The following is a 21,484-nucleotide window of genomic DNA, read 5'->3' on the forward strand; positions in this document are numbered from 1 at the left end:
AAGGAATGCAGTCACGAGGGGTTCTCGGAAGAAGTCTCGCGATATCTGACGTGTTTTGGTGGGCGCATCGGAAGTATTGCGGAAGAGGAGGAAGAGGCTTCTTCGTGACAGCTAGCAAACGAAGCCAATTATCCGTCCGAGCAGCTGCTGCTTTGTCACCTTTTTACGCCCAAAACGAACACCCGGACAGGAAGGTAAAGGAAAATCTTGTGAAACAGGTCATGACGTTTCATTTATGTCTTGTTTTATCTTTGTGAATCGTGGTTTCCCAACTGTTCGCTACGTAGAATTCCAGCTGTTAGCCGACTAGCCGCTTAGCGAATTTAGCACAGGGAATTTGGCATTATTGTCGAAAAAGAACATCTTAATCCTAAGAACCCCCCTTGTTAGGGAGGTTCGGTTGCGTTAACGATGTGCCTTTTATGTTCAATGGGCAATAAAAGTGGAAGCTGGGAGCTCCCACTTGAGTTCGGGTTTCGCCGCCTAGCTTGTTGGCACTTAGAAATGGCCCGTGAATGCCGGACGTAAGGTCGAACAGAGTCCCAGAGTTTGGTGAGGATATTTTTGCTCAACTCGGAATTTTCTCCACAGGAGCAAAGATGACCGCCGCGCCTTACAACTATTCCTACATCTTCAAATACATCATCATCGGTGAGCCGTTAAGACCGCACCCTGCGCAGCATCAGTTTCTTTTCGCCTTTTCTTGTCAAGGTGATTTTATTTGCATCTGTTTTTCCTTATTCTCCAAGGTGACATGGGTGTGGGCAAGTCGTGTCTACTGCACCAGTTCACAGAGAAGAAATGTACGTCCTTCACATTTTTCTTTCACAAATCGTGAAAACCTGTAAAGAGATTCCGGTCTCTTTATCAATACGCTGGCTAAACCCCGGCGGGACGAAACAAGACGTCGTGGACAAGACGGCTATTGTTTGTAGAAAAATATAGATTTAGACAGAAAGAGGATAAAGATACAGATGATGTAAGAGAGCGTCGTGTCGTCTCAACTAACTTCACTGTTGTCGTAGATCAAAGCTCTTTGATGTGTAACGCCCGTTACGTCAACACTGATTGGTTGAAGCTAACGACGCGCGTGCGTACACGTGTCAAACAACCGTTCATGCTCACGTTCACATCGAAGGACAATTTCCAGTCGTCATCGAACCTTTAGCCTGCCCAACATCGAGCGACACGGTGGAAAGGTGGACCTTTGGATTTTACCGGTCAACTCATATTCCACCGATGTGATATTATTCCGAATGCTGCGCCATAGAGCATATTCTTTCTCCGAAAATTATTGAGGGGGAGGGATGACTTCCCCTTTAAATTTATTGAACCAGATTTAAGCTCATTAATACACTTTTAAAAATATTCCTTAATTGTGTGTATGTTGCCATCAAATAATGGGAGAAACAAAAAGATGTTCTCGTTTGCACGAGTTTTCCAAAGAAGAGGCCAAGCGTGCTTGCTTCAAGCTTTTTCTTTGTCATTCCCTGATGACACGTACTGTAAAAGTGACGCGCAAAGCAAAAGGCAATCACCCGTTGTTTAATTTCAACTCAATTAGAAATCGTTTTGTCAAACGAAAGTCGGCTCGCTTATCGGTGGCCCGTCCGTGATGCAAAATGCCCGAAATGCGGTGAGCGAAATTTAGCGTAGATGAAGCCAAACAACTCCGAATTCTGACACGGTTGCTTCCAAATCCACTATCTGGTGAGAGCGCGAAAAATGAAACTTTCTCGGCAAATGACGACGCCCTCCCCCGTGCGCAGTCATGGCCGACTGCCCTCACACCATCGGCGTGGAGTTTGGCACCAGGATCATGGAGGTCCACGGCCAGAAGGTGAAGCTGCAGATCTGGGACACGGCGGGCCAGGAGCGCTTCAGGGCCGTCACCCGCTCTTACTACAGGGGGGCCGCCGGGGCCCTCATGGTGTATGACATCACCAGGTAGGGGGGGCGGCGTTCTGTGATGACATCACCAGCTGATGACTCGTGTGACGGGAGGGGAAACTATTTGCGCAGGAGAAGCACCTACAATCATCTCAGCAGCTGGTTGACGGACGCCAGGAACCTGACCAACCCCAACACGGTGAGGCGGCGTCCAAATGCCCTCTGATGTTTTAGGAGCCTTCTTGAGACTTTGTTTGACGGGTGTTTTGTAGCAAAAGCTAGCGATGCTAGTTAAAGGCCGCGTGGCAACGGTGTGTGTTTTTCTTTCCATAACTCGTTCACCCCCACAGACGTTTTGAAACGTCTTTTCAGACTTGGTCCAGAATGGGCTGCCACTGAATGAGTTTGTCGGCGTGCGTATCCGAAAGTCACCATGTTGCCGTGTGCGCGCGCAGGTCATCATCCTGATCGGCAACAAAGGCGACCTGGAGGCGCAGAGAGACGTCACGTACGAGGAAGCCAAACAGTTTGCCGACGAGAACGGTGAGCACCCCCCCCCCCCCGCCCCCGCCATCGCCGTGTCCGTTTGGGTGACGTTTCGATGAGTGTATTTGTTTTAAACGGGTGAGCATCTAGAGGGCGTGTCTTCTCTGTGTGATGTCATCACAACTGCAACTGCTTGATTGGTCTGTTTGACTTTTTGCGGTCTAGGTTTGCTCTTCCTGGAGGCCAGTGCCAAGACGTGAGTACACGCTCTCACACACACACACACACACACACACACACACACACGTTGAGATGTTGTGGGGGTGCAGAGGCGAGAACGTGGAGGAGGCCTTCCTGGAGGCGGCCAAGCGCATCTACCAGAACATCCAGGACGGCAGCTTGGACCTGAACGCCGCAGAGTCAGGAGTGCAGCACAAGCCGTCGGCGCCGCAGGGGGGACGACTCAACGCCGACAGCCAACCCCCCAAAGACGGATGCAGCTGCTAACCGACCAACGGACCAAAGGATGGACACATTGCTTTTTAATTTTTTTTGTGTTTTTTTTTTGTTGCTTTGCCGGCTCTCCTGGTCGGGAATGTCTCTGAACTCACTTGAATCCATCCCCGACGTCTCATTCCGGAACCCTCCAGCTGGAATTGCATTTCGATCACGTACGCTAATTCTCCAAAAGCAAAATAAAAGTTGTTCCTGCACGTGGATGTGAAATTGGACCCGTCACATTCCAGGGGGTCCTCACGCAGAACCTCAAAAACCATCAGCGGTCCTTTCTGTCATCCATAGTCTGTTGTCCTCCATCAGGTTTTTTCTGGACCGAAAGAGCTTCCAAACATTTTTTTTTTATGTCCAAAAACTCCACTTCGACTCTCATTCCCATGGTGGATTTTTCTAGCTCCGAAGAGCCCGTCCTGGTCAAAAAGATCTTGAATGATTGAAGACACGAGCTCAAGAGCCCAGGCAGTCAAAAGTATCCTTTCCGGCGGACTGGAAGATCTTACCCCAGTTTCAAGTCCGAAGTCAACCAGATTCTCGTTTCCAGACCCAAAATGGAGCCCACGGTCCTAAACCGGCTTTTCTTTCGCCTGCGACAGAAAGAACTGGAAAAGCTAGCCCCCGCCCCCCCTCCATTTTTATATGAGCTGAATGAGTAGCCTCTAGGTGGCGCCGTTTTCTCATCAAACATCAGCAAAATGCGACCTTTTGATTTTATTTATACTGTGTCGTACATCGGTAGGCATATTACCCCCCCCATCCCACCCCCCCCTGCGTGCGACCAGTACAGTGAATTCACATCTTTGTAAATAAAGTAAATACAGAGTCCACGTTTAGTCGTCTTGCGCCATGTCGTCGCGTCTCGTTACGATCTAATGGACAATAAAAAGTTGCCATCAAGCCTCCCGATTTTGTATTTTGCTTTGGGACACGACCCGACGCGAGCCGTCGCTTGTTTAGTCATGAAAACAAAGATGAGCAAAAAAAAAAAAAAAAAATGGAGAGGAGGAAGTCATACGGAAGAATTGTTATTTCTACTTTCAACTTTCCTATTGGTCAATTGTCATTTATTTGATCATTTCGACAGTATTTCCACCCCGAGATGTCTAAACATTGGAGACATTTTTTTTCCCGTTCTCTTTATTTGAGAAAATGTGAAATAAAAATCATGACGTACGTTGCTTTGCACAGAAAAGTCAACGTTTCGCTTTTTGAATTGCACACGCAAAGCAAAATTTTTGCCACATGATGTCGCGTTAGCAAGCGTTTGCTTTGTTGACGTTCGCGAGCATCTTTTGGACGACCGACGACGTCGACGACGCGGCCACGATGGCGCCGGTTCCATTTGATTGGCCGGGGCGGCTCCTACGCGGCGAAGCTCTTGGCGGCCGGCTGCTCCGTTTCCCGCTCGTACTCGATCTCCACGTACGCCCGCTTCTTGCGCGCCGCCGAGCCCTTGGCGGGAGATTTGCCTTTGTCGCGCCAGCGCGTCCTCTTCTCGCCTTCCGTCTCGTCCTCGCTTGACATTTCCTCGTCGCTGCTCGTCCTCAAATTGTTCATGTCCTGAAAAAAAAAAAAAAAAAAAAGCAGACGTGACGACGTTCGGAGCTGCGCTCGGATTCGAGTAACGAACTCGTCAACGTTTTCGTACCTCAAAGTCGCTGAGATCGCTCTCTTCCAACTCGTCGGCGGCGACAAACTCCCTCTCGCCGACGTCCTGCGCGGAAAGCCACGGCGTCAACTCGAAACCCCGCTTGGCGTTTTTGCGCCCCCCCCCCCCCCCCCCATTCGATTCTCCGCGCTCACCTCGTCATCCCGCTCCACCTCCACCTCCTCCTCCTCCTCGCTTTCCTCCTCCGCCTCGCTCTCCTCGTCCTGCTGCTGCATGGCTTTCTCAAAGGCCACGATGGGGAAGTTGTAAATGTCGCCGTACTGGTCAGGGCGGGGGGGGGGACGGCGTTAAAAGGCGGCGCGGCGTTAACGCGGCGTTACACGTTACGTACCGTGCCCTGCTTGAGCCTCTCCAGCAGCTCCTTCTCGATGGCGTTGTCCAGCTGCGCCGCGATCAGAGCCTTTTCCTCCTTGCGCTTCTCCCGACGCTCCACCTTACGGCTCAAGGGAACCAGCTTCCTCCTGAAGTTGGGATCGGGACACCGCTCGCGTTTGACTCATTGATTGCTTCAGCAAGCGTTACTTCATTCAATCAAATGTCGGCCATCTTGAAAGCCATCGCGTTTGGAGAAGCGGCCGGCATACTCACTGCCTCTTGAGGACCAGCTTGCGCATGCGGATCAGGTACTGCGTGATCTTGGTGAAGCGCTGCTTGCATTTGTGTCGGATGAAGCGAGGCCAGTAGATGAGGTTCTCGTCGATCTGCTCCAGCGCTTTCTCGTAGTTCTTGCTTAGCTTCACCTGCGTCCGGAGGAACCGTCGTTAGCATTCAGCGCGCACTTCCTTCGATCAAATCGTACGACTTGCACGACATTTTTTTTATTAAAAGCATTTCAAAGACCTCGACAGCAGGTTAGCGAATTAAATGCTATTCGATCAGAAACTTGGAAGAACAACTGTGAACGGACACGGGGATGGTGTCGGGCTTACCTTCTCCCACAATTTGGCAGGAAACGCCGCTCGCTCGATCACCTTCATGTAGAGGAAACAATTCCCTGCGCGGCAAAAAAAAAAACAACAACAACAACATCACGTTAACACGCATCGTCTGCACGTTCCAACATGGCAGCGTTTCAGCTGGCTGCGTTTTGCACCTTTCTCCTCCCGGATGGTGGCGTATTGACTGTTGGCCAGCGGACACGACGAGCGATTACACAGGCCGGTGATGTTAAACTCGTTGCGACAGAAACTTTGCGTTTTAGTCCTGGGTGAGGGGGGGAGAGACACAGACAAACACACATTTAAACGGTTCTAGTTAGCTTTCGCTGACATCTTCCTACTTCAAATTCATGAACATGCGTTTAAAACTTACTTGACTTTGTACGAACAGAACTGCCTGTTGCCTATAATGTCCCAAATCACCTGCATGGTCAGAAAACACGAGAATTCGGGTTACACGGGGACCTCCGTTATTTGGAGCTACGAAAATAGACATTTGTAACAATGACGTCAACATCACACGAAACGTCGCGATTACAACTTGAAGCCATAAGTAGACAAAAAACAACAAGTATTTGATGTCGAGTATCGGGCTCGCTTGAGCGTGATGCTCGCTGTTCGTTTTGGTTCACTCACGTCGTCGTGTTGCATGTTGTCTTTTTGTTCGCCGCGACGCTTAAAGCGTCACTCTTCTTCTCAAACAAGGTGGAAAGGAAAAAAAAATCCTAATGATTTTAACGGACAAAAGCGATTCGTTTCGGCTCACACCAAGCACATGGACGAAAAGCGAGCTGCCATTTTTGTTTGCCGGCGACCGGACACGCTGAGATATCGCGATGTTTCGGAATATGTACGGCGACATTGTCAAGTATCGCGATATCAATCTTTGGAGACAACCCTGCGTTCAATCACGGGTCATGAAATTTAAAGTCTCCACTGCGGAAATTTTAACTCTAGCAAAGAGTGCGATGTTCTATTGCTTGGTGGGTGAGAGAAATGACATATCACACCGAGATAGTGTAATTTTCATGGGAACGTCAGCATTGCGTCATTTCCGTCAACCAAAATAGAGATGTTCAGGTATGGTCGACCGACCGAGCACCGTAATTACATTTAAAACTAAGATACAGCACCGTATGCTTCAGGCATGCGTCCGAGCCTGTCAGACATATGTAGTGATTGATTTTTACTTCAGAAACTATATTGATTGTGACTTCGGTTTATGATCAGATGGTTTTACGGTACTATGCGTAACAAGAGTAGGGGAGTACCCTTCACAGAGAGACCGTGAACGCACCATTCATCACATTCATGAACCGAAAGGATCGTCTTTCCAACATGGCGCGCAACGTTTCTATCCTACGTACCCATCTTTTACGGTAACGGTGCGCTTATTGGTACGTGTCGTTTAAAGTCATTGGGACGTCACATCACCGTTAAATAAAGTATTACCAAACAAACGTGCTCTCGCAAGGAAGCGGCGAGAATATGTTTCACGAGAAGAAGACGAAAGAGAAGAACACTTTCGACAGCCGCCGCGATGCATTGCGGGTCGGCACCAACCCTTTGACGTCATAGGCTGTGTCGTCACGGTTGGCCGTGGAAGTCGCCTCCCTGGAAAGTAACGGTACTTAAAAGTTGGACAGTAGCTTCGTGGCCAACTATACACGTACGCGTGCCAACTATAACTGTTATTGTAAGACACCTAAAACACAGATTATCCAAACCTGCTGTCAAAATGTGGAAAAAAACCATATATAAATTGATCACAATAAACCAAATTACACCAGGACTTGAAGAATACGAGTCAGCTCAACCTTTATTTTGTTAAATAAAACCTACAGGTTTGACATCAACTCCTTCCATTTTAACGCATGGTGGTGAACAATTTTGACGCTAATAACAGCCGTGCTTCATAGTTACGATGCGAAAGATTTTGATGGTGCGAAAAGTTTTGATGGCAACAATCTCCATGTTCAAATTTTATCGCAAACGGTTTGACAGTAACGCCCTTCCCTCTAAAGTTTTGATGCCAAATCATTTTCATGCCAACAACCTGATGTTAAAGCTTGGATGCTAAACACCTCATGCTGAATTTTGGAGCTCACGGTGTGATAAAACTCTCCCACGTTCTTGACACACACATCGGTACGTGTGGGTAAACACACAAAGCGAGTGGGTTGCGGTCAGCTGGAGAAACGGAAGGACCAAAGCCGGCATGGCCTGGACGTCACAAAGCCGCAGGGTTCGGACAAGGGGGATCGACCGGAGCCAGCAATGGAAAACGTGGAGGAAGCTCGCACACTCATCAGCACCTCCTTGATGCTCATCGACAGCGGAACAAAAGAAAACGTCTTTGGGCAATCAACTTGACCCGACTCAGGTGCGCATCTGCGGCAGGTGCACGGCTGAGTTGATTTGCCGCCGCTTTCCTTCCGCACAAGAGGCCAGCGGCAAACACGCGATTCGACTCCCCTGTTGAGTGGCCAAAGAGCCGGACTGGATTCACGAGCACGACGCGAGGGCCCGGTAGAGTTTTGTGCGAATTTGGCATGGTCGACTTCCACCAAAGAAGCCGTCAACATCTTTGAAAAAGGTACAGTCCCAAGTGATCGCATCTGTCTCAAAGTGACATTTGTTTTGTTTTCTTCGATGCTTTTTGTTCCCTCCGCAATAGTGAGTCGATCGACTTGAAGTACGCGTTGTTGTCATTTTACGATACCGATTAAATAGACTGCAAGTTGAAGGGCTCGTAAAGGTTTTTGAATGGATGCCTCGACGTCAAGATTGGGCCAAAAGGAGAGTTGGAGTTCGTTTGAACGTAGCTTTTATTTTTCTCAACATCTGCTCCGCGCTTCCCGAACGAACGCACCTTTTTCCGGTAACGAAAACACTTCCTGCTTTTCTTCGCCAATCAGATGCAAGCAACAGAAGAACTTTTCAGAAATTGTTAAACGGAATATAATTTAGGTAACTGTAAAATAATATAATTCCCAAATATAAAATGATGATAATTAAACAATTTAACAAAAGCTTACAAGACGATGACGCCACGAGCAAGCGCGACGATTTGACCGATGACGTGCGGAACCCGCACAGTAACGTTTGGGATTTGGTCGGAATTTGAAGGCAGACTCACAGGAGGGTTGCGGTTACTTTCAATGTGGCCGCGACTAGTGTCGGCGCGCGCCGTTTGGATTCGTTTTCCGTTTGCGGATGAAGAATAAAAGCGATTCATCGGCGACGCGAGGGTGCTGCCGTTTTGTTCAATGGCGCCCTCTGCTGTTGTCGCCTGAAATTAAAGGGGCGCCATCCAGCCTTGGGCTCGCAGTGCGAACGTCTTGAACCCAAAACCGGGGAAGTGGACCGGGTTCCGATTATTAAAAAAAGTCAGGATAAGGCCGATTTCAACGTATTTTAAATGACAAAAGTCGACAATGATCGCCGTTGTCTATTTGCAGAGTTCAAAGGTGAAGCCCCGCCCTAAGGTGACAAGTGAAGCGTTTCCCCCTCAATCCCAAGCATGAATCCTTGCTTGAACTCGACCGAGCCGGAACCGCCGCCGTACACGCCCCCGGCGGTCCCAACGGTCAACCGCCGTCCCGCGGCCTCTCCTCGGCCGGCGCCCGCGCTTCCCTCGCCGTCGTCGCACCAAGTGTGCGTGGGCGTCCCGTCGCCCGGCCCGCGCCCGTCCCCGCCGCCGCCGCCTCCGTCGGCGCTCCCCGAGGACGGCGCCCCGGACCTGGAGTGCTGGGTGTGCTACAGCCACTTCAATAACGTCTTCCGCTGCCCCAAATTGCTGGAGTGCCGGCACACGTTCTGCCTGGAGTGCCTGGCCCGCATCAACGTCAAGTCGGCGCAGGCCGCCGCCATCCGCTGCCCGCTGTGTCGCCGCGTGACGCCGCTGCCCGCCCTCGGCCTCCCTCGGCTCGCCACCGACGGCGACGTGCTGGCGTGCCTGCCGCCCGCCATGCGACGCGTCTGCAGCGTTCGCTTCCAGCGTAGCAAGGGCAAGCTGCAGGTCAAGAGGTGAGTGTGCGGCTTGATTTTTGAGAGGGATTCAAATTGTCTTTTTTTGCAAACCAACAAGTACCAAAGAAGTTGGGTCGGACATTAAAAAAAAAGTTGTAAAAAATCTGAATACGATGTTGAAAATCCCATTCTGCTACGTTCTGATTTGGAGTGAATTGATCTGACTGAGATTGAAAAGCAACTCCCTATTTTATTTTTTTTTTGGTGTAAGAGGCGCAACGGAAAGCCGTTCGAGTCCTGGAAATCGTCGTGCGTCAGGTGCCCGGAACTTGACGAGCTCGCGTCTCCTGTGTATTCGCAAGGTTATCGCAAGGTCAGCGGCGGTGCACCGTAAGGTCGCTGGACGTGGGTCTGCCAAGCCCTCCCTCTCGGAACGCCGGCGGAAGCGGCGGCATGGGCGGAGCCTTGTTCCGATTGACGGGCCGGCCCGTGTGTCGAGCTTTGCTCCTCGCGCTGCTCCTCACCACGACCGTCGCGCTCACCGGCATCGTCGTCTTCCTGCTGACCTACGACCCCGACGGTTTCTAGCTCGGATGCCAAGTGTCCGTGCCGGTGCTCGGTCATCGTCTCCGTGGCAACCGGGGATGCTTGCTAACTCGGCGATGGGAAAACCAGGGCGTCGAGTGGTTGCCGTGGCAATCGGCTTGCGGGCGGTCCCCGTGACTGTTTGTTTGTCGGTCTCCACGCCGACTCGTTTGCCGTCACTCGCTCCGATCCCCATGGCGACCAAAAATGCGGGAATCCCGTTGTCCGGACGCTTGCTTCCACGACGACCAACGCCGACGTCCCGATGACGAGTAACTCGTTCATGACGAGCAAGAGGTTGTCTTTGTGACGTCACGGCGATCGGATTGTATCACGGTGTGGATTCCACGGGGGAGTCGGATGCCGATTCGATGACGTCGTCCGCCTCGACCGGGATGCGTACTCGTGGTCTCCGTGGCTACCGTGAGTCTCAAGACACTCGCAAAGAGCGGCGAGGTGACGGGTGGCCATTGGAGCCTCGACGGCGGCGCGCGCGTTTGATCGACGCCAATGCGTCTGAAATCGGTCAAATCGTTGTTTTTTTTTTTGTCGGGTCACGTTTTAGACTTTTACTGTGAACTAGCAAAATCTTAATTTTTAAATATTTTTACTCATGTATGCACGTTGCCTGTTTTTTGCCCTGTTTAAACTTGAATAAATGTCTTTTGAATGAGTCCTTGCTTTTTTTTTCGACTTGCGAAGACTTCAAATGAACAGCAGGTGGCGATATTGTAGCACTGACGGATACAAAAACACATGACGCAAAGAGCAGGCGACGTGCTGCCACCCTAAAATAAAAAAATAAAAAAAATCCCCCTCCTTTCCTTTTGCGTGGTCCCAACTTCTGCTCCAACCAACCGGTGTGGAAAAAAAAATGCTGTGTCCCCAAATTTCGTGGAAGGCTGAGAACAAATTTCTGGCCCTGGGAGGAGCCCTTTTGTTCACAAGTCTCATCGCTGTAATAGTTTGTAACTTGGGTCAGCGCTCCTCATTCTGAAGGGGGGTGGCGGTGGGGGGATTACATTGAAGAGTCAACAGAAACCCTTTGAACGCCCATTCCCCCCCCCCCAAAAAAAAAATCCCGTTGAGTTTTGCTCTCCTCTGCAAAGCATCATGGGAGAATGGTGTGTGTATGTGTCAAGGTTCAACGCCCTCGGTCATGGCACACTCGTGCAGGTCACGGGAGGTGAACAGGAGTGATGAATGGTTGCCACGGGGACGGCGTGTTTGCTGCAGGAACATGCGCGCGTGCACACACACACACCCATGGCACACGTTATGGTTGAGGACCAGCGCACGCTTGGTTGTCAGGTGACGGGATGCACACGGGCACAAAGTGCGTCTGTTTTTTCTTGTTTTCTTTCATCCACCCAGTAGCGAGCGGCAGGCCACTGAGCAGGACTCTGCCGATGCTCCCCTTCTCATCCACAGCATCAGATGGAAGATTCCACAAAACGGGATGCTGTTTTGTTCAGCGGCGTCGTTGGAGAGTCCGCGTTCGTGCGGCTGGACGGATGCCCGCTGAAGCCGAGGAGGGAAGAGCGTCCACGCGGAGTGCGGATGCGTATTTGGAACTGGGAGTCGCCGCTTGGAATCGAAGCGGATTGACCTGGGCTAGGATAAGCGAACCAATTTTTTTTTTTTTTGGTCAATGGATGCTAAAGCTTCAGGGGTTGGGGCACAGGGGCAACAGCCTGAGCGGGGACGCTCAGACTTGCCGCTCCCCAGCCACATTTTCCAGCTTTTTCTGGGGGGAGCGGGGTCCCGAGCCGTTCCCAGGCCCGCCGGGAGACATGGTCTTTCCAGCGTGGCCTGCCTGAGTTGTCCCTTGGGCCTTTTGCCAGTGGAACACCTCACCAGGGAGGCGTCCTAGTCAGATGCCCCAGCCACTTCTTCCAGCTCTTCCCCGGGGATCCCAAGGCGTTCCTTCCCGGGCCGGCCGGGAGACATGGTCTCTCCGGCGTGTCCCCGGAGCCTGCTGCCGGTGGGACATGCCCGGAACACCTCACCGGGGCGGCATCCTAATCAGATGCCCGAGCCGCATCATTTGGCAGCTCGACTCTGCGCCCCTCTCGGATGGGAAAGCCCAGACCCGTATCCGGGATGTTGTTCTTCCGGCCACGACCCACCGCTCGTGACCAGAGGTGAGGGAGATTAAGCCACAGCGTCGGATTTCGACTCTGCGTCTTCTTCACCGCGACAAACCGATACAATTATCTGCGAAAATGAACCACAAAACTTCACGTTTTTGTTTTTTCTTATCTTAGCTGTTGGCAACCTCGTGTTGGCAAACCGCCATTAACACCATTTGTCCTTGAAGTACGTTTTTTTTGCGCGAATGTAATCTTAGTCGAAGTTTGAAGTATCCTGACCGCTAAGCTACGCCCGCCACAAAAATGCGGCCTCGGGCTGCCACTCTGTCTCCTTTGCGTGTGTGTGAGAGGAGCGTGTTTGCACTTCCAAGGCGAAGAACGGTGAACAGAAACCAGCCGCTCGTTAAGCCGCTTGTGTTAGCACGACAACAACAAAAAAAGTGTCTTTGATATGATCCAAACACCGAGTGAGGCATCCCGCGGGAACTCTTGGTGGTTGGGAGAGCGGGGCGTCGGCCACTTTCTCAAAGCCTTGGAATGGAACAAACACGCCACCCTCCAAGGGGGGGGAAATCAAAAAAACCAAAACAAACAAAAAAAACAACTCGATTTAAGTGTTTGCACACCTGCGGCCTGTGCGGACTTATTTTTGCAAGAAGTGATGTGTGCTTTTACCGACGCACCCAACAAGGAAGGAAGACGAGGGAAGGAAGCAAGAAAAGGCGAAATGAGACGGGGGGCAACCGAGTGAAGGAAACAAGGAAACGGAGAAGGGTCCAAGAAAGGAAACGGCGACGGGAAAAATAGTCAAAAGCGATGAGGAAAGGAAATCAGAAGGCAAACAAAGGAAACGCGGTGGAAGGAAGGCAAGAAGACGAAGGCCGAAGGAATCGAGGGAGCGCCTTGTCGAGTCCCGGAAAGGAAACGAGATTGAAATGAAGCCCTGGCGGGCGCTGCTGATTCAGGACAAAAAACAAAAACAAAAAAAATGGGGAAGAGTTGAGGAGGAAAGAACAACACGGACTGGAAACGAGGAAAGAAGGCAATGACGAAAGCGAGAGAGACACCATCAAGGAAGGACACGAGGACACGAGAAAAGACGAGCGGCCGCTAAGAGGAAGGAGAAGACGAGGACGAGAGACAAAGGAAACAAGGAAGGAGACGGACAAGAAATGGGAGACACGATTGCGGATTGCGGAGGAGTCGTGAAACGGAAAAAAGGAAACGAAAGAAGGCGAAGGAAGAAAGAAAGGAGACGAGACTAAGCCATGACCAGACGAGGAGACGCAAAGAAAGGCCCATCGCCATCGAGGAAAAGGAAGCAAAGGAGACGAAGCGTCAAGGGCAGCACTCGCAATCAAGGAAAGCAGACGAGGGAAGGAGTCAAGTGGGCCGAGTGTGGCGGAGATCGCGTGCGTCTAAAAATAACACAAAGCCACAACAAGAAAAATGGATCCCGGGGCCCCCGAGGCGAGCGGGCCACACCCACGGCGCGCATATTTAAGCGGCCCGCGTGCGGGTGACAAGAAAGAAGCCGAAGATCGACATGACTTCCTGTTCCTCCGCCGGCGCGCTTCCTGCGCGTCGCCCGGCGCCGCGCCGCCGCTGCAGAGTTTTGTACCCGCCGTCCCGCTGCCGGCGCTGGACCCCCAGGGAAGACCCAGACCAGGCCCTACGCTGGGTCCGCCTCCTCGGAGCGCTGCTCTTCGTGCAGATCTTCAACGAGGACTCGGGGCCAGGTGAGAAGGGGGACACGCTTGACCTCACGCGAGGTTCCCGTCTCTCGAGAGGGCCGCGGTCCCAGACGACACTTTTAGGCCAGAGGTTCGAGTCCGAAGGCGAGGTTGTCTTCCCAAGCGAACGTTCAAGTCTTGAAAGGTTCTCGGCTGAACGGATGAGAAGAGAAGATTGTGGTCCTCAGAGAAGTTCTGGTTCAGTGAACGTTTTGATCCAGGGGAGAATGTTTTCAGGCTGAGAAAAGGACGATCATCCAAAGAGAGAAGGTTTTCATCCTGCGAGAAGTGGTGAGAAGTGGTTCGGGTCCCAAGAAAGTAGGTTGTAGCTCCCAAGTCCAAGTCATGGTCCAGAGAGAAGGTTTTCGTCCCGAGAGAAGTGGTGAGAAGTGGTTCAGGTCCCAAGAAAGTAAGTTGTAGCTCCCAAGTCCAAGTCATGGTCCAGAGAGAAGGTTCTCGTCCCGAGAGAAGTGCTGAGAAGTGGTTCGGGTCCCAAGAAAGTAGGTTATAGCTCCCAAGTCCAAGTCATTGTCCAGAGAGAAGGTTTTCGTCCCAAGAGAAGTGGTGAGAAGTGGTTCGGGTCCCAAGAAAGTAGGTTGTAGCTCCCAAGTCCAGTTCATGGTCCAGAGAGAAGGTTTTCGTCCCGAGTTGAGGTTCACTCTTCTCGTCCCGAGAGATGACTGGAGTCCCAAATTCAAGTGCCATCACGCCAAGTGACTAGTCCCAAGAGAAGGGTGTCGTCCGGTAGGGTTCTAGTCCTCAGCCAAGATTCTAGCCAAGGACCCAAGACAAGGTGCTAGACCCAGGAGGGTGGTCTGCAGAGACGCAGCGGGTGTCTGGGAAGAAGACTTTTGTTCCGAGAGCGCGCCGTCGTCCCGGGTGAAGGTCTCGCGGTGCCGACAATGAGCCTCCCGTAACTAACGCCGTCTTTGTTCCTTCCCCGAAGATGTGGCGGGCGCCGAAGCAGACCAAGGCGAGCGGCCCGCGACGCCTGAGCACGATTTGACCCGGGAGCCGCCGCGGGCGGCCCGGCAGCCCGCCGCGGCGTCGGAGCCGCCGGCGGACCCTCTGGTCGGCCGACCCCATTGAAGGAGGCGCAGGCGCCACGTTCATTTCCTGTTCCGAAAGCATTTCCACGCCGCGGCGTCCGGCGATACCCCGCCGCCGCACTTGTACATATCTTTGTAATAAATGTCATTTGCATTCCGGCGTGGGCGTCTGTTTGGGGCCGAAGCGGGCGTCCGACGTTGAAGTCCAAATAAACATCGGGGTTAGATTGCGTAATTGTGCACACCCTCTTGTCAATGCTTGCCGTGGTCCGAATGAAGGAATCCTGTTGAAAAACTGCACGTGTACCCAAGGATCCTTTGTGTCAAATGTCACAGCAAATTTCCTTTGTTTCCTCACGACGCGCCAATTTGAGCTCATCGAGTCGCCTAACAAAGGAAACACGCACCACAAGGAAATTCACATCGAAAGAAAAAAAAAAAACCTTTGTCCGAGAGGGTAATTCCGTACGCCGCCGTGCCGTAATCTGGTCGGACTTGAGTCTCAGGCCCCGCGACAACATGCCAACCCCGCACGGAAAGTATCCCCAAGTCCAGATTTACACCTGCGGTTTTTGCTTCCGGGTCTGGATTTTCAACCGCGGACCCAAAATCCCGATCCAGTCTGACGTCCTGAGACCCCGCGTGCCAACTCCGCATGGACAGAGTCCCGGTCCAGTTCGGGAACCCTTGACAGGGCGGAGGATGTGAGCCGAGCTACGATGGAACCCCAGTCTTAAGTCTCGGGAGAGAACCCGAAACCTTTGAACCCGGATCCACTTTCATCAGACCTACGCAGCAGCACGTGGCCGGCCCCCGCTCGCATCCTCCGCCATTTCCCCAGATGGCGCCATTTGGGAAAACCTTTTGGCGCTCAGCGATCATTCCTGGGGATTTGTGATCTGGACCGAGTCTCGTGACAGCCAATCACGTGCGCCGCAGCTTTTCCGCAGGTCAGAGTGAGTCCATCTGAGTTTCCGGGAAAGGAAGTGACCTCACATACTCTATGACGCCCGCTTTGTGCGTGTGTGTGTGTGTGTGTGTGTGTGTGTGCTTGTGAGTTATTATCAGGAAGCGGCCAGCCGCTCTGCCCGCAGCCGGCTTGGAAGTGGGGGAGGATGACCCACTCGGCACCGGGACTGCCCCCCCCCCCTTCCTCGCTGGACCAATCACGGCAAAGAAGAAATAAAAGCACGACTGAAGCACAAATGAGTCCACCTTTAACTGGTGGACTTCAACATGCAACACCTCGGGTTAGCTTAGCGCAAGCTAGCCGGTAGCCTAGCGGCTAGCTTGTTTGCGCTAAGTTCTGTCCGTGTTCTGTCCCACCATTTCTTGAATCCGATCGTACGCCAGGCACGAGAAGCGTTCGCTTGATCTTGACTCGTCCTTCCTTGGAGAGATGCGTTCTGGTTGCTTTGTCGCCATGGAAACCACGACAACTGCGCAGAGACGATCGAGAATGGCTCACAAACAGGGAGCGGTTGAGGTCTCGGGGGCACGACCTTCACGGAAAACACGTGCGCGTGCGGGTGCAACATGTGACCCGGCCTGGCAGGTCCTCACCCGGACGCCGCCCGCTTCGGCACGTAGGCCCGTTCCCTTGGCAACCGGCCAACACTCGGCCTATCAAAAGAGCCTTTGAGCGGCTTTCCGCACAGTTTCTGACCCAAATACAGGCCGCCGCCGCCATCATGGCAACCGGGCAGCCATGTGGTGAGATAAAAACAAATAGTCAGCATTTTTTTTTGTGTGGAATGATTTAGTCCATTTGCAGCCTTGAACGAGGTCGAAACGGTTACATAATGAGTGGAAGAAGCCGGGCTGTGTGTCACACGAGGGACCCAGACACGGTGAAACACTAAAACAACACCCTTTTCCCGCCATGCGAAGGCCGCCCGCTTCCAGTCAGAGCGGAAAAAAAAAAAAAAACCACCGCAGGCAAACCAGCGTTCGACGGTCAACGCGACTCTCGCTCGGAACACAAAACGATTCATCTCTTCGTCTGTCCTCATTTTTGAACGTACGAGAAGGCGTTTTGTGTCGAGCAAAGGGTTGCGGGCACCACGCGCGAAAATCCAACGCAAAAGTATGGCAAATAAATGCGTTATGACACATTCCGCCAACTTTCAATGCGAGGCATACATCGAAAGGGTGTTCCGTTTCTAGCTAGCCACTTTGGCAAATCCTGTCCGAAAATCTGATCCGCACGTGTCGCGTCCACAACTTATTGTTAGCAAACTCAAAAGACACAAAACGCCTTCTCCTTTCCAGTCAGCGGCATGATCAGGAAATGGCGCAGCAGAGCGCGTTTTACGCAATGTTAAGGACATAAGGAAGCCATTAAAAATATATAGAAAACATTCCTACATCAATATTTCACATCAAGTCAATAAATGAAATCGTACGGAATGTATGTGTAAATCATAAATGTTAGGTTTACTATGAATAAAAATGTGAATATAACGTGGATAGTACACACAATGTATTTTAAAGTGATTTTAAAACTTCAAGCCAACAATTGATGTAAACTGTCAAACGTTTGAGCAAATTGAATTCAATGTGTAATCATTTTTTAAAATTAATGAGTAGTACAGACAACCGAATAATAAATTTGTTTTTTTTCCCATAAGTTGAACCTTAACCCTGAAAAAAATGATCAAATGTGTCATTTTTTTCCTTGTCGGGTGTTGAGTAAGAATGTGCAGGCCAGGGGCGTGACCCTTCAGTCCTACTGTGACGTCACATTGGATCGAAAGTATAAAAGGCTCTTTAGCGTCTCTCGCCTTCACACACTTTTAGACACTAAAGAGGAAAAAGAAGTAACACGGAAAGAAGAAGCGACAAAATGTGCTCCACGACGGTTCTGTACAGACGCGAAAGTTTAGTCCGGCGCAACACGCGGCCGGAAGTGTTCACGTTCGAGCACATCCCGACGGCCGCGACTTTCACGAAGGCGCCCGCCCGGCCCAAGAAGCGCTGCACCCGGGTCATGTACCCCGCCAAGGTCCGCATGCACCTGCCGCCTCCGGAGAAGAGCGCGGCCAAACGCTGGCTGCTCCTCCTCGTCCTGGTCCTCCTGTGGCAGGTCTACACCGAGGAGCCCGGCAGCCCGGACGACGACCGACAGGCCTTCCCCGCCGGTGGCGACGCGTCTCCGTTAGCCGCTCCCTCCTCCAGCGTATGTGAAGCGGAAGCTCCGGTCGACGACTGCACCGCCGCCGGCTCGCCGGGCAACAGCTACATGGTGGCCCTGCTCGTGTACCACCGCCTGGGCGCCGAGAACTGAAGTGAACCGAGCCGACTCTCGCGGTGGTTCGACGCGGAAAGCGAGCCGAGCCGAGCGGAACGGCGACGACGAGCCCGCTCAACTGCGGGCGGGGAAGCAGCTCCGCGCGCCGGCCTGGTGCTTGCCGGAGGGCCGCTCGGGCCCTGGAAGTTCAAGAAAGAACAAAAACTGTGAACTTTTACCCGAAACTTGAATTTGTCATTGACTGCACCTCATAACTGACTGTTGTCCTGTCTTATTTAGTTATTTATTTATCATTATTATTATTATTTTCTATTTATTGATCAAGCACTTTGAATAAAAAAAAAAAGTCAATGACGTGTCGAGCCTTTTCGCATTTTTGAAGCCGTTATCTTTCAATCTGTTTTTATGGCCTCTTATCCTATTTTTGAGATGAAACGGACATAGTTTGGATTTAAAAAATGTTCATATTTTTAATGGCAAAATATACAGCATCGCTTCATGGTGAAATTTCACATTTTGTGACGTACGATGGTAAATTGATGACCAAAATTTCTACATGGAATACTGGCCTGAATGAGTTATTTTAATAGCAAAATAGTTTTTTTTTTTTTTGAACAAATAGTCAAAGAACATTTCTGTCGTCTGATGTAGCCTTGTTGGGTCAGCGGGTGCGTGTTCAAACGCGTAAATGAATCATTTAATCGCTGCAACACTCACTTGATTGACATGAAGCCGACTCAACGGAAGCGCATTCAAAAAAGACTTGAAAGGACAAAATATACACCGCGCATCACAATCTAACCTTATCCAAATACAATACGTGCCGTGTTTGATGTAACATTCCACTTTAAAAGCGGCGTCTGGCCCTTTTGGGAAAGGGTGTAAAGTCGTGTCGCGTGTTGATGATGTCATCCCTCAAATGTCTCAGCAGACATTCTTTGGATGCTGAGACACTTGGATGGCTTTCAAGCCCAGGGTGGCAACATCACACATCTTTGTTGTAAAATTATTTAGTTTCGGGTGACCACTGACGCGGCACTCGGCACAAATACTATCCACGGCAGGGGGGGGGGGCGCGATGGGCACACGAGACAGGTTGTGATTGCCGTGGATGCCCGGAGATTTTTATATTGTCAAAACATTTGCCGCGGTAGTCACATGAGAATCCGAGTCGGGTTGAGTGAAACTGGGTGGGGTCAACGAAGCTTGATGGTGACGGGAAACGCGCAATGTGAATCAAAAGTTCAGGTTCAAGTTCAAGTCAACTTTATTGTGCACCATACAGCACAAAGAGCACAGTTGACATAAAATAACCAAATAATACAACACAACACAAGGCAAACCGTGTGGAATTAAACTAGTAGTGTCCGCTGTAGGGGGCCTACGTGCCCCTCCCAAATATGTTGACATTGATGCTAGTTTTAGATGCGTTGCATGTTAGCATGAAGCAAACGGCATTGGCTACTTTCCCACCACACCACAATGACTGTCAGTTGTGAATAATCCGTGACAAAAGGGAAGTCGCGTGTGTGTTGTGTGTTTGCAGAACACGTGGCTTGTGTGGAAACACACAAACACACAAAGTCCCGCTTCCTGGGAAGAGCGCGCGACCTTTCGTCCGCTTGTTGCGTGTACCAGCGTGTGCGTCAGTGCTTTGTGTTTATGTTGTTGGTCGTAACGGTGAATGGATGGATGCTTTCACATCACAGCCGAGCAAAACATCACAAACCCAGAGTCAAGTGTGTGCTTTTAATGTCCACATTGATAAAATTAAATAAAAAAAAAATTTAGGGCTGGAGGCAAATATTTATTCATTTTGTATTTGATGGGGACAGCAGAGGCGCGTTCCCTTTTCACAACACCAGATACGCCTTTGAGAACTTTGTAGGTGGAATTCCTTTGCCATAAATCAGAACTAAATCAGAAATCAGAACTAAGTTGATACATAGAGAAAGGTATTGAAATATTAATTATGAATACAAAAGAAAATTGACACAAGAGTGGCAGGGTGTGGATGTATAGAATCCCGATACAAACCAAAAGTTGTACAAATTTAATGCTTAAGGGTAAAATATGAGCCTTAATGGAGACTTTTTTCTTTTCTGATTGATATAAAAATGATTTAGTAGATATAAACACATAACGGGGTAGGACTAGATACGTTTTTTTACTTCTTGAACATTATAACTGTGTTGAATGAAGACTGATTTCTTTCTTTTTACCTTTTTATCCACCGTATTTTCTGTCAAAGTATTACTGTATATGTTTCATGTTCAATAAACAAACTCGCAAACAGTTAGCCTGAAGCTAAAAATTATCTTTTGAAGGCAAAGTTACTTGATAGTTTGAAATATACAACATGTAACAAAAATCTGCCGCTTGCCGTGAAGTGAGTCCAGTTGGATTCAGTGGCAGCACACGGCCGCCATGTTTGGGTAAAAAAAAAAAAAAAGCCTCAGATTGCCGGCTTGTTGATAAACTTTCTTTTTTTTTTCTTTATTTGTATCCATCCGTTTTGTGATTTCATTGAAACTATCACTTGAACATAAACGAGTCCATTTCAAAGCAAAAATGTGACCCTATAAGATAAGATAAGATAAGATAAGATAAGATGAGATAAGATAAGATAAGATAAGATAAGATAAGATAAGATAAGATATCCTTTATTCGTCCTACCTTGATTTTTTTTTTTTTTTTATAATTGAGCTTTTGAAGAGTATTTTTTACTGCTAACCTTTTTCCTTCCGCTGTAGATTTGACAATAAATGTCGTCTTTTGCATTTACACGAGAAACTAGCAGGTTTATGTACCAAAATGTCTCTCGCGTTGAATCTTCCTCGCCAACGCTCACCGCCTACGCCTCATCATCATTCCAGGGCCATGAGTCATTGCCTATGGCGGGAGGGAGGAAAAAAAGCCAAGTTGAAAAAAGGGGAGCCCCGGAAAGCGCAGGAGGAGGCGGCGGAGGTCGTCCGGCTGCGTCGGAGCGGTTGACACAAGTTGAGCTGAAACCGGAGGCCTCGTACGGAAATCTTTACATGAAAGAAGTACCGCAACTACACTCGATGGCCCGCCAACATCTGAACTGTCACATCAATCCCACCCGAACAAATAATAACCCAAACGTTCAATCCTATGAATGAATGAATGTTACCGAGAGCTAACACACGATACTTTATGAATGAGCTCATAGGTGATGCCATGTATGTGCGATGTGATTTCCACACGCGTGTTTGGAATTTTGAACATGTGAAGGGCATGTGAGGAATGTGAAGTGTGCCAGGAATGTCTCGCCGTCGCCCGCCA

At 50.3% G+C, this 21,484-nt stretch overlaps 4 protein-coding genes and 1 non-coding gene across 7 annotated transcripts; 3 read left to right on the forward strand and 2 right to left on the reverse strand.

Annotated features, from left to right (window-relative positions):
• Positions 1–30: 30 nt before the first annotated feature.
• Positions 31–4,059, forward strand: LOC127602763 (ras-related protein Rab-14-like). Of its 2 annotated transcripts, none has more exons than XM_052069105.1 (8): positions 31–194; positions 592–651; positions 750–803; positions 1,770–1,947; positions 2,023–2,089; positions 2,346–2,433; positions 2,602–2,632; positions 2,706–4,059. In XM_052069105.1, exons 2-8 carry the CDS (start codon positions 600–602, stop codon positions 2,881–2,883), a joined length of 648 nt encoding a protein of 215 aa, XP_051925065.1. In that variant the 5' UTR covers positions 31–194; positions 592–599; the 3' UTR covers positions 2,884–4,059. The 2 variants fall into 2 exon arrangements, with proteins under 2 accessions (XP_051925065.1, XP_051925066.1); XM_052069106.1 differs by having other exon boundaries at positions 57–218.
• mak16 (MAK16 homolog (S. cerevisiae)) lies at positions 3,513–6,398 on the reverse strand. The gene is made up of 9 exons (XM_052069084.1): positions 6,133–6,398; positions 5,870–5,919; positions 5,652–5,761; positions 5,488–5,552; positions 5,147–5,298; positions 4,890–5,019; positions 4,693–4,818; positions 4,538–4,603; positions 3,513–4,449 (listed from the first exon to the last, which is right to left on the reverse strand). The coding sequence occupies exons 1-9, from the start codon at positions 6,145–6,147 to the stop codon at positions 4,252–4,254; spliced, it is 912 nt and encodes a 303-aa protein (XP_051925044.1). The 5' UTR covers positions 6,148–6,398; the 3' UTR covers positions 3,513–4,251.
• A 322-nt stretch (positions 6,399–6,720) lies between these two features.
• Positions 6,721–6,822, reverse strand: LOC127602929 (small nucleolar RNA U13). The gene has a single exon (XR_007962961.1). It is a non-coding gene; the product is annotated as a small nucleolar RNA U13 (small nucleolar RNA).
• Positions 6,823–7,825: 1,003 nt separating this feature from the next.
• Positions 7,826–15,085, forward strand: LOC127602754 (RING finger protein 225-like). 2 transcript variants are annotated; one of them, XM_052069096.1, is made up of 3 exons: positions 7,826–8,092; positions 8,958–9,525; positions 14,826–15,085. In XM_052069096.1, exons 2-3 carry the CDS (start codon positions 9,020–9,022, stop codon positions 14,872–14,874), a joined length of 555 nt encoding a protein of 184 aa, XP_051925056.1. In that variant the 5' UTR covers positions 7,826–8,092; positions 8,958–9,019; the 3' UTR covers positions 14,875–15,085. The 2 variants fall into 2 exon arrangements, with proteins under 2 accessions (XP_051925056.1, XP_051925054.1); XM_052069094.1 differs by lacking the exon at positions 14,826–15,085 and adding an exon at positions 9,831–10,198 and having other exon boundaries at positions 7,829–8,092.
• A 2,629-nt stretch (positions 15,086–17,714) lies between these two features.
• Positions 17,715–18,714, forward strand: ier3 (immediate early response 3). Its single transcript, XM_052069121.1, has one exon. The coding sequence runs from the start codon at positions 17,774–17,776 to the stop codon at positions 18,212–18,214; it is 441 nt and encodes a 146-aa protein (XP_051925081.1). The 5' UTR covers positions 17,715–17,773; the 3' UTR covers positions 18,215–18,714.
• The last annotated feature ends 2,770 nt before the right edge of the window (positions 18,715–21,484 follow it).

This window comes from Hippocampus zosterae, chromosome 6, assembly GCF_025434085.1.
Source record: "Hippocampus zosterae strain Florida chromosome 6, ASM2543408v3, whole genome shotgun sequence".
NCBI classification, from domain to species: domain Eukaryota; kingdom Metazoa; phylum Chordata; class Actinopteri; order Syngnathiformes; family Syngnathidae; genus Hippocampus; species Hippocampus zosterae.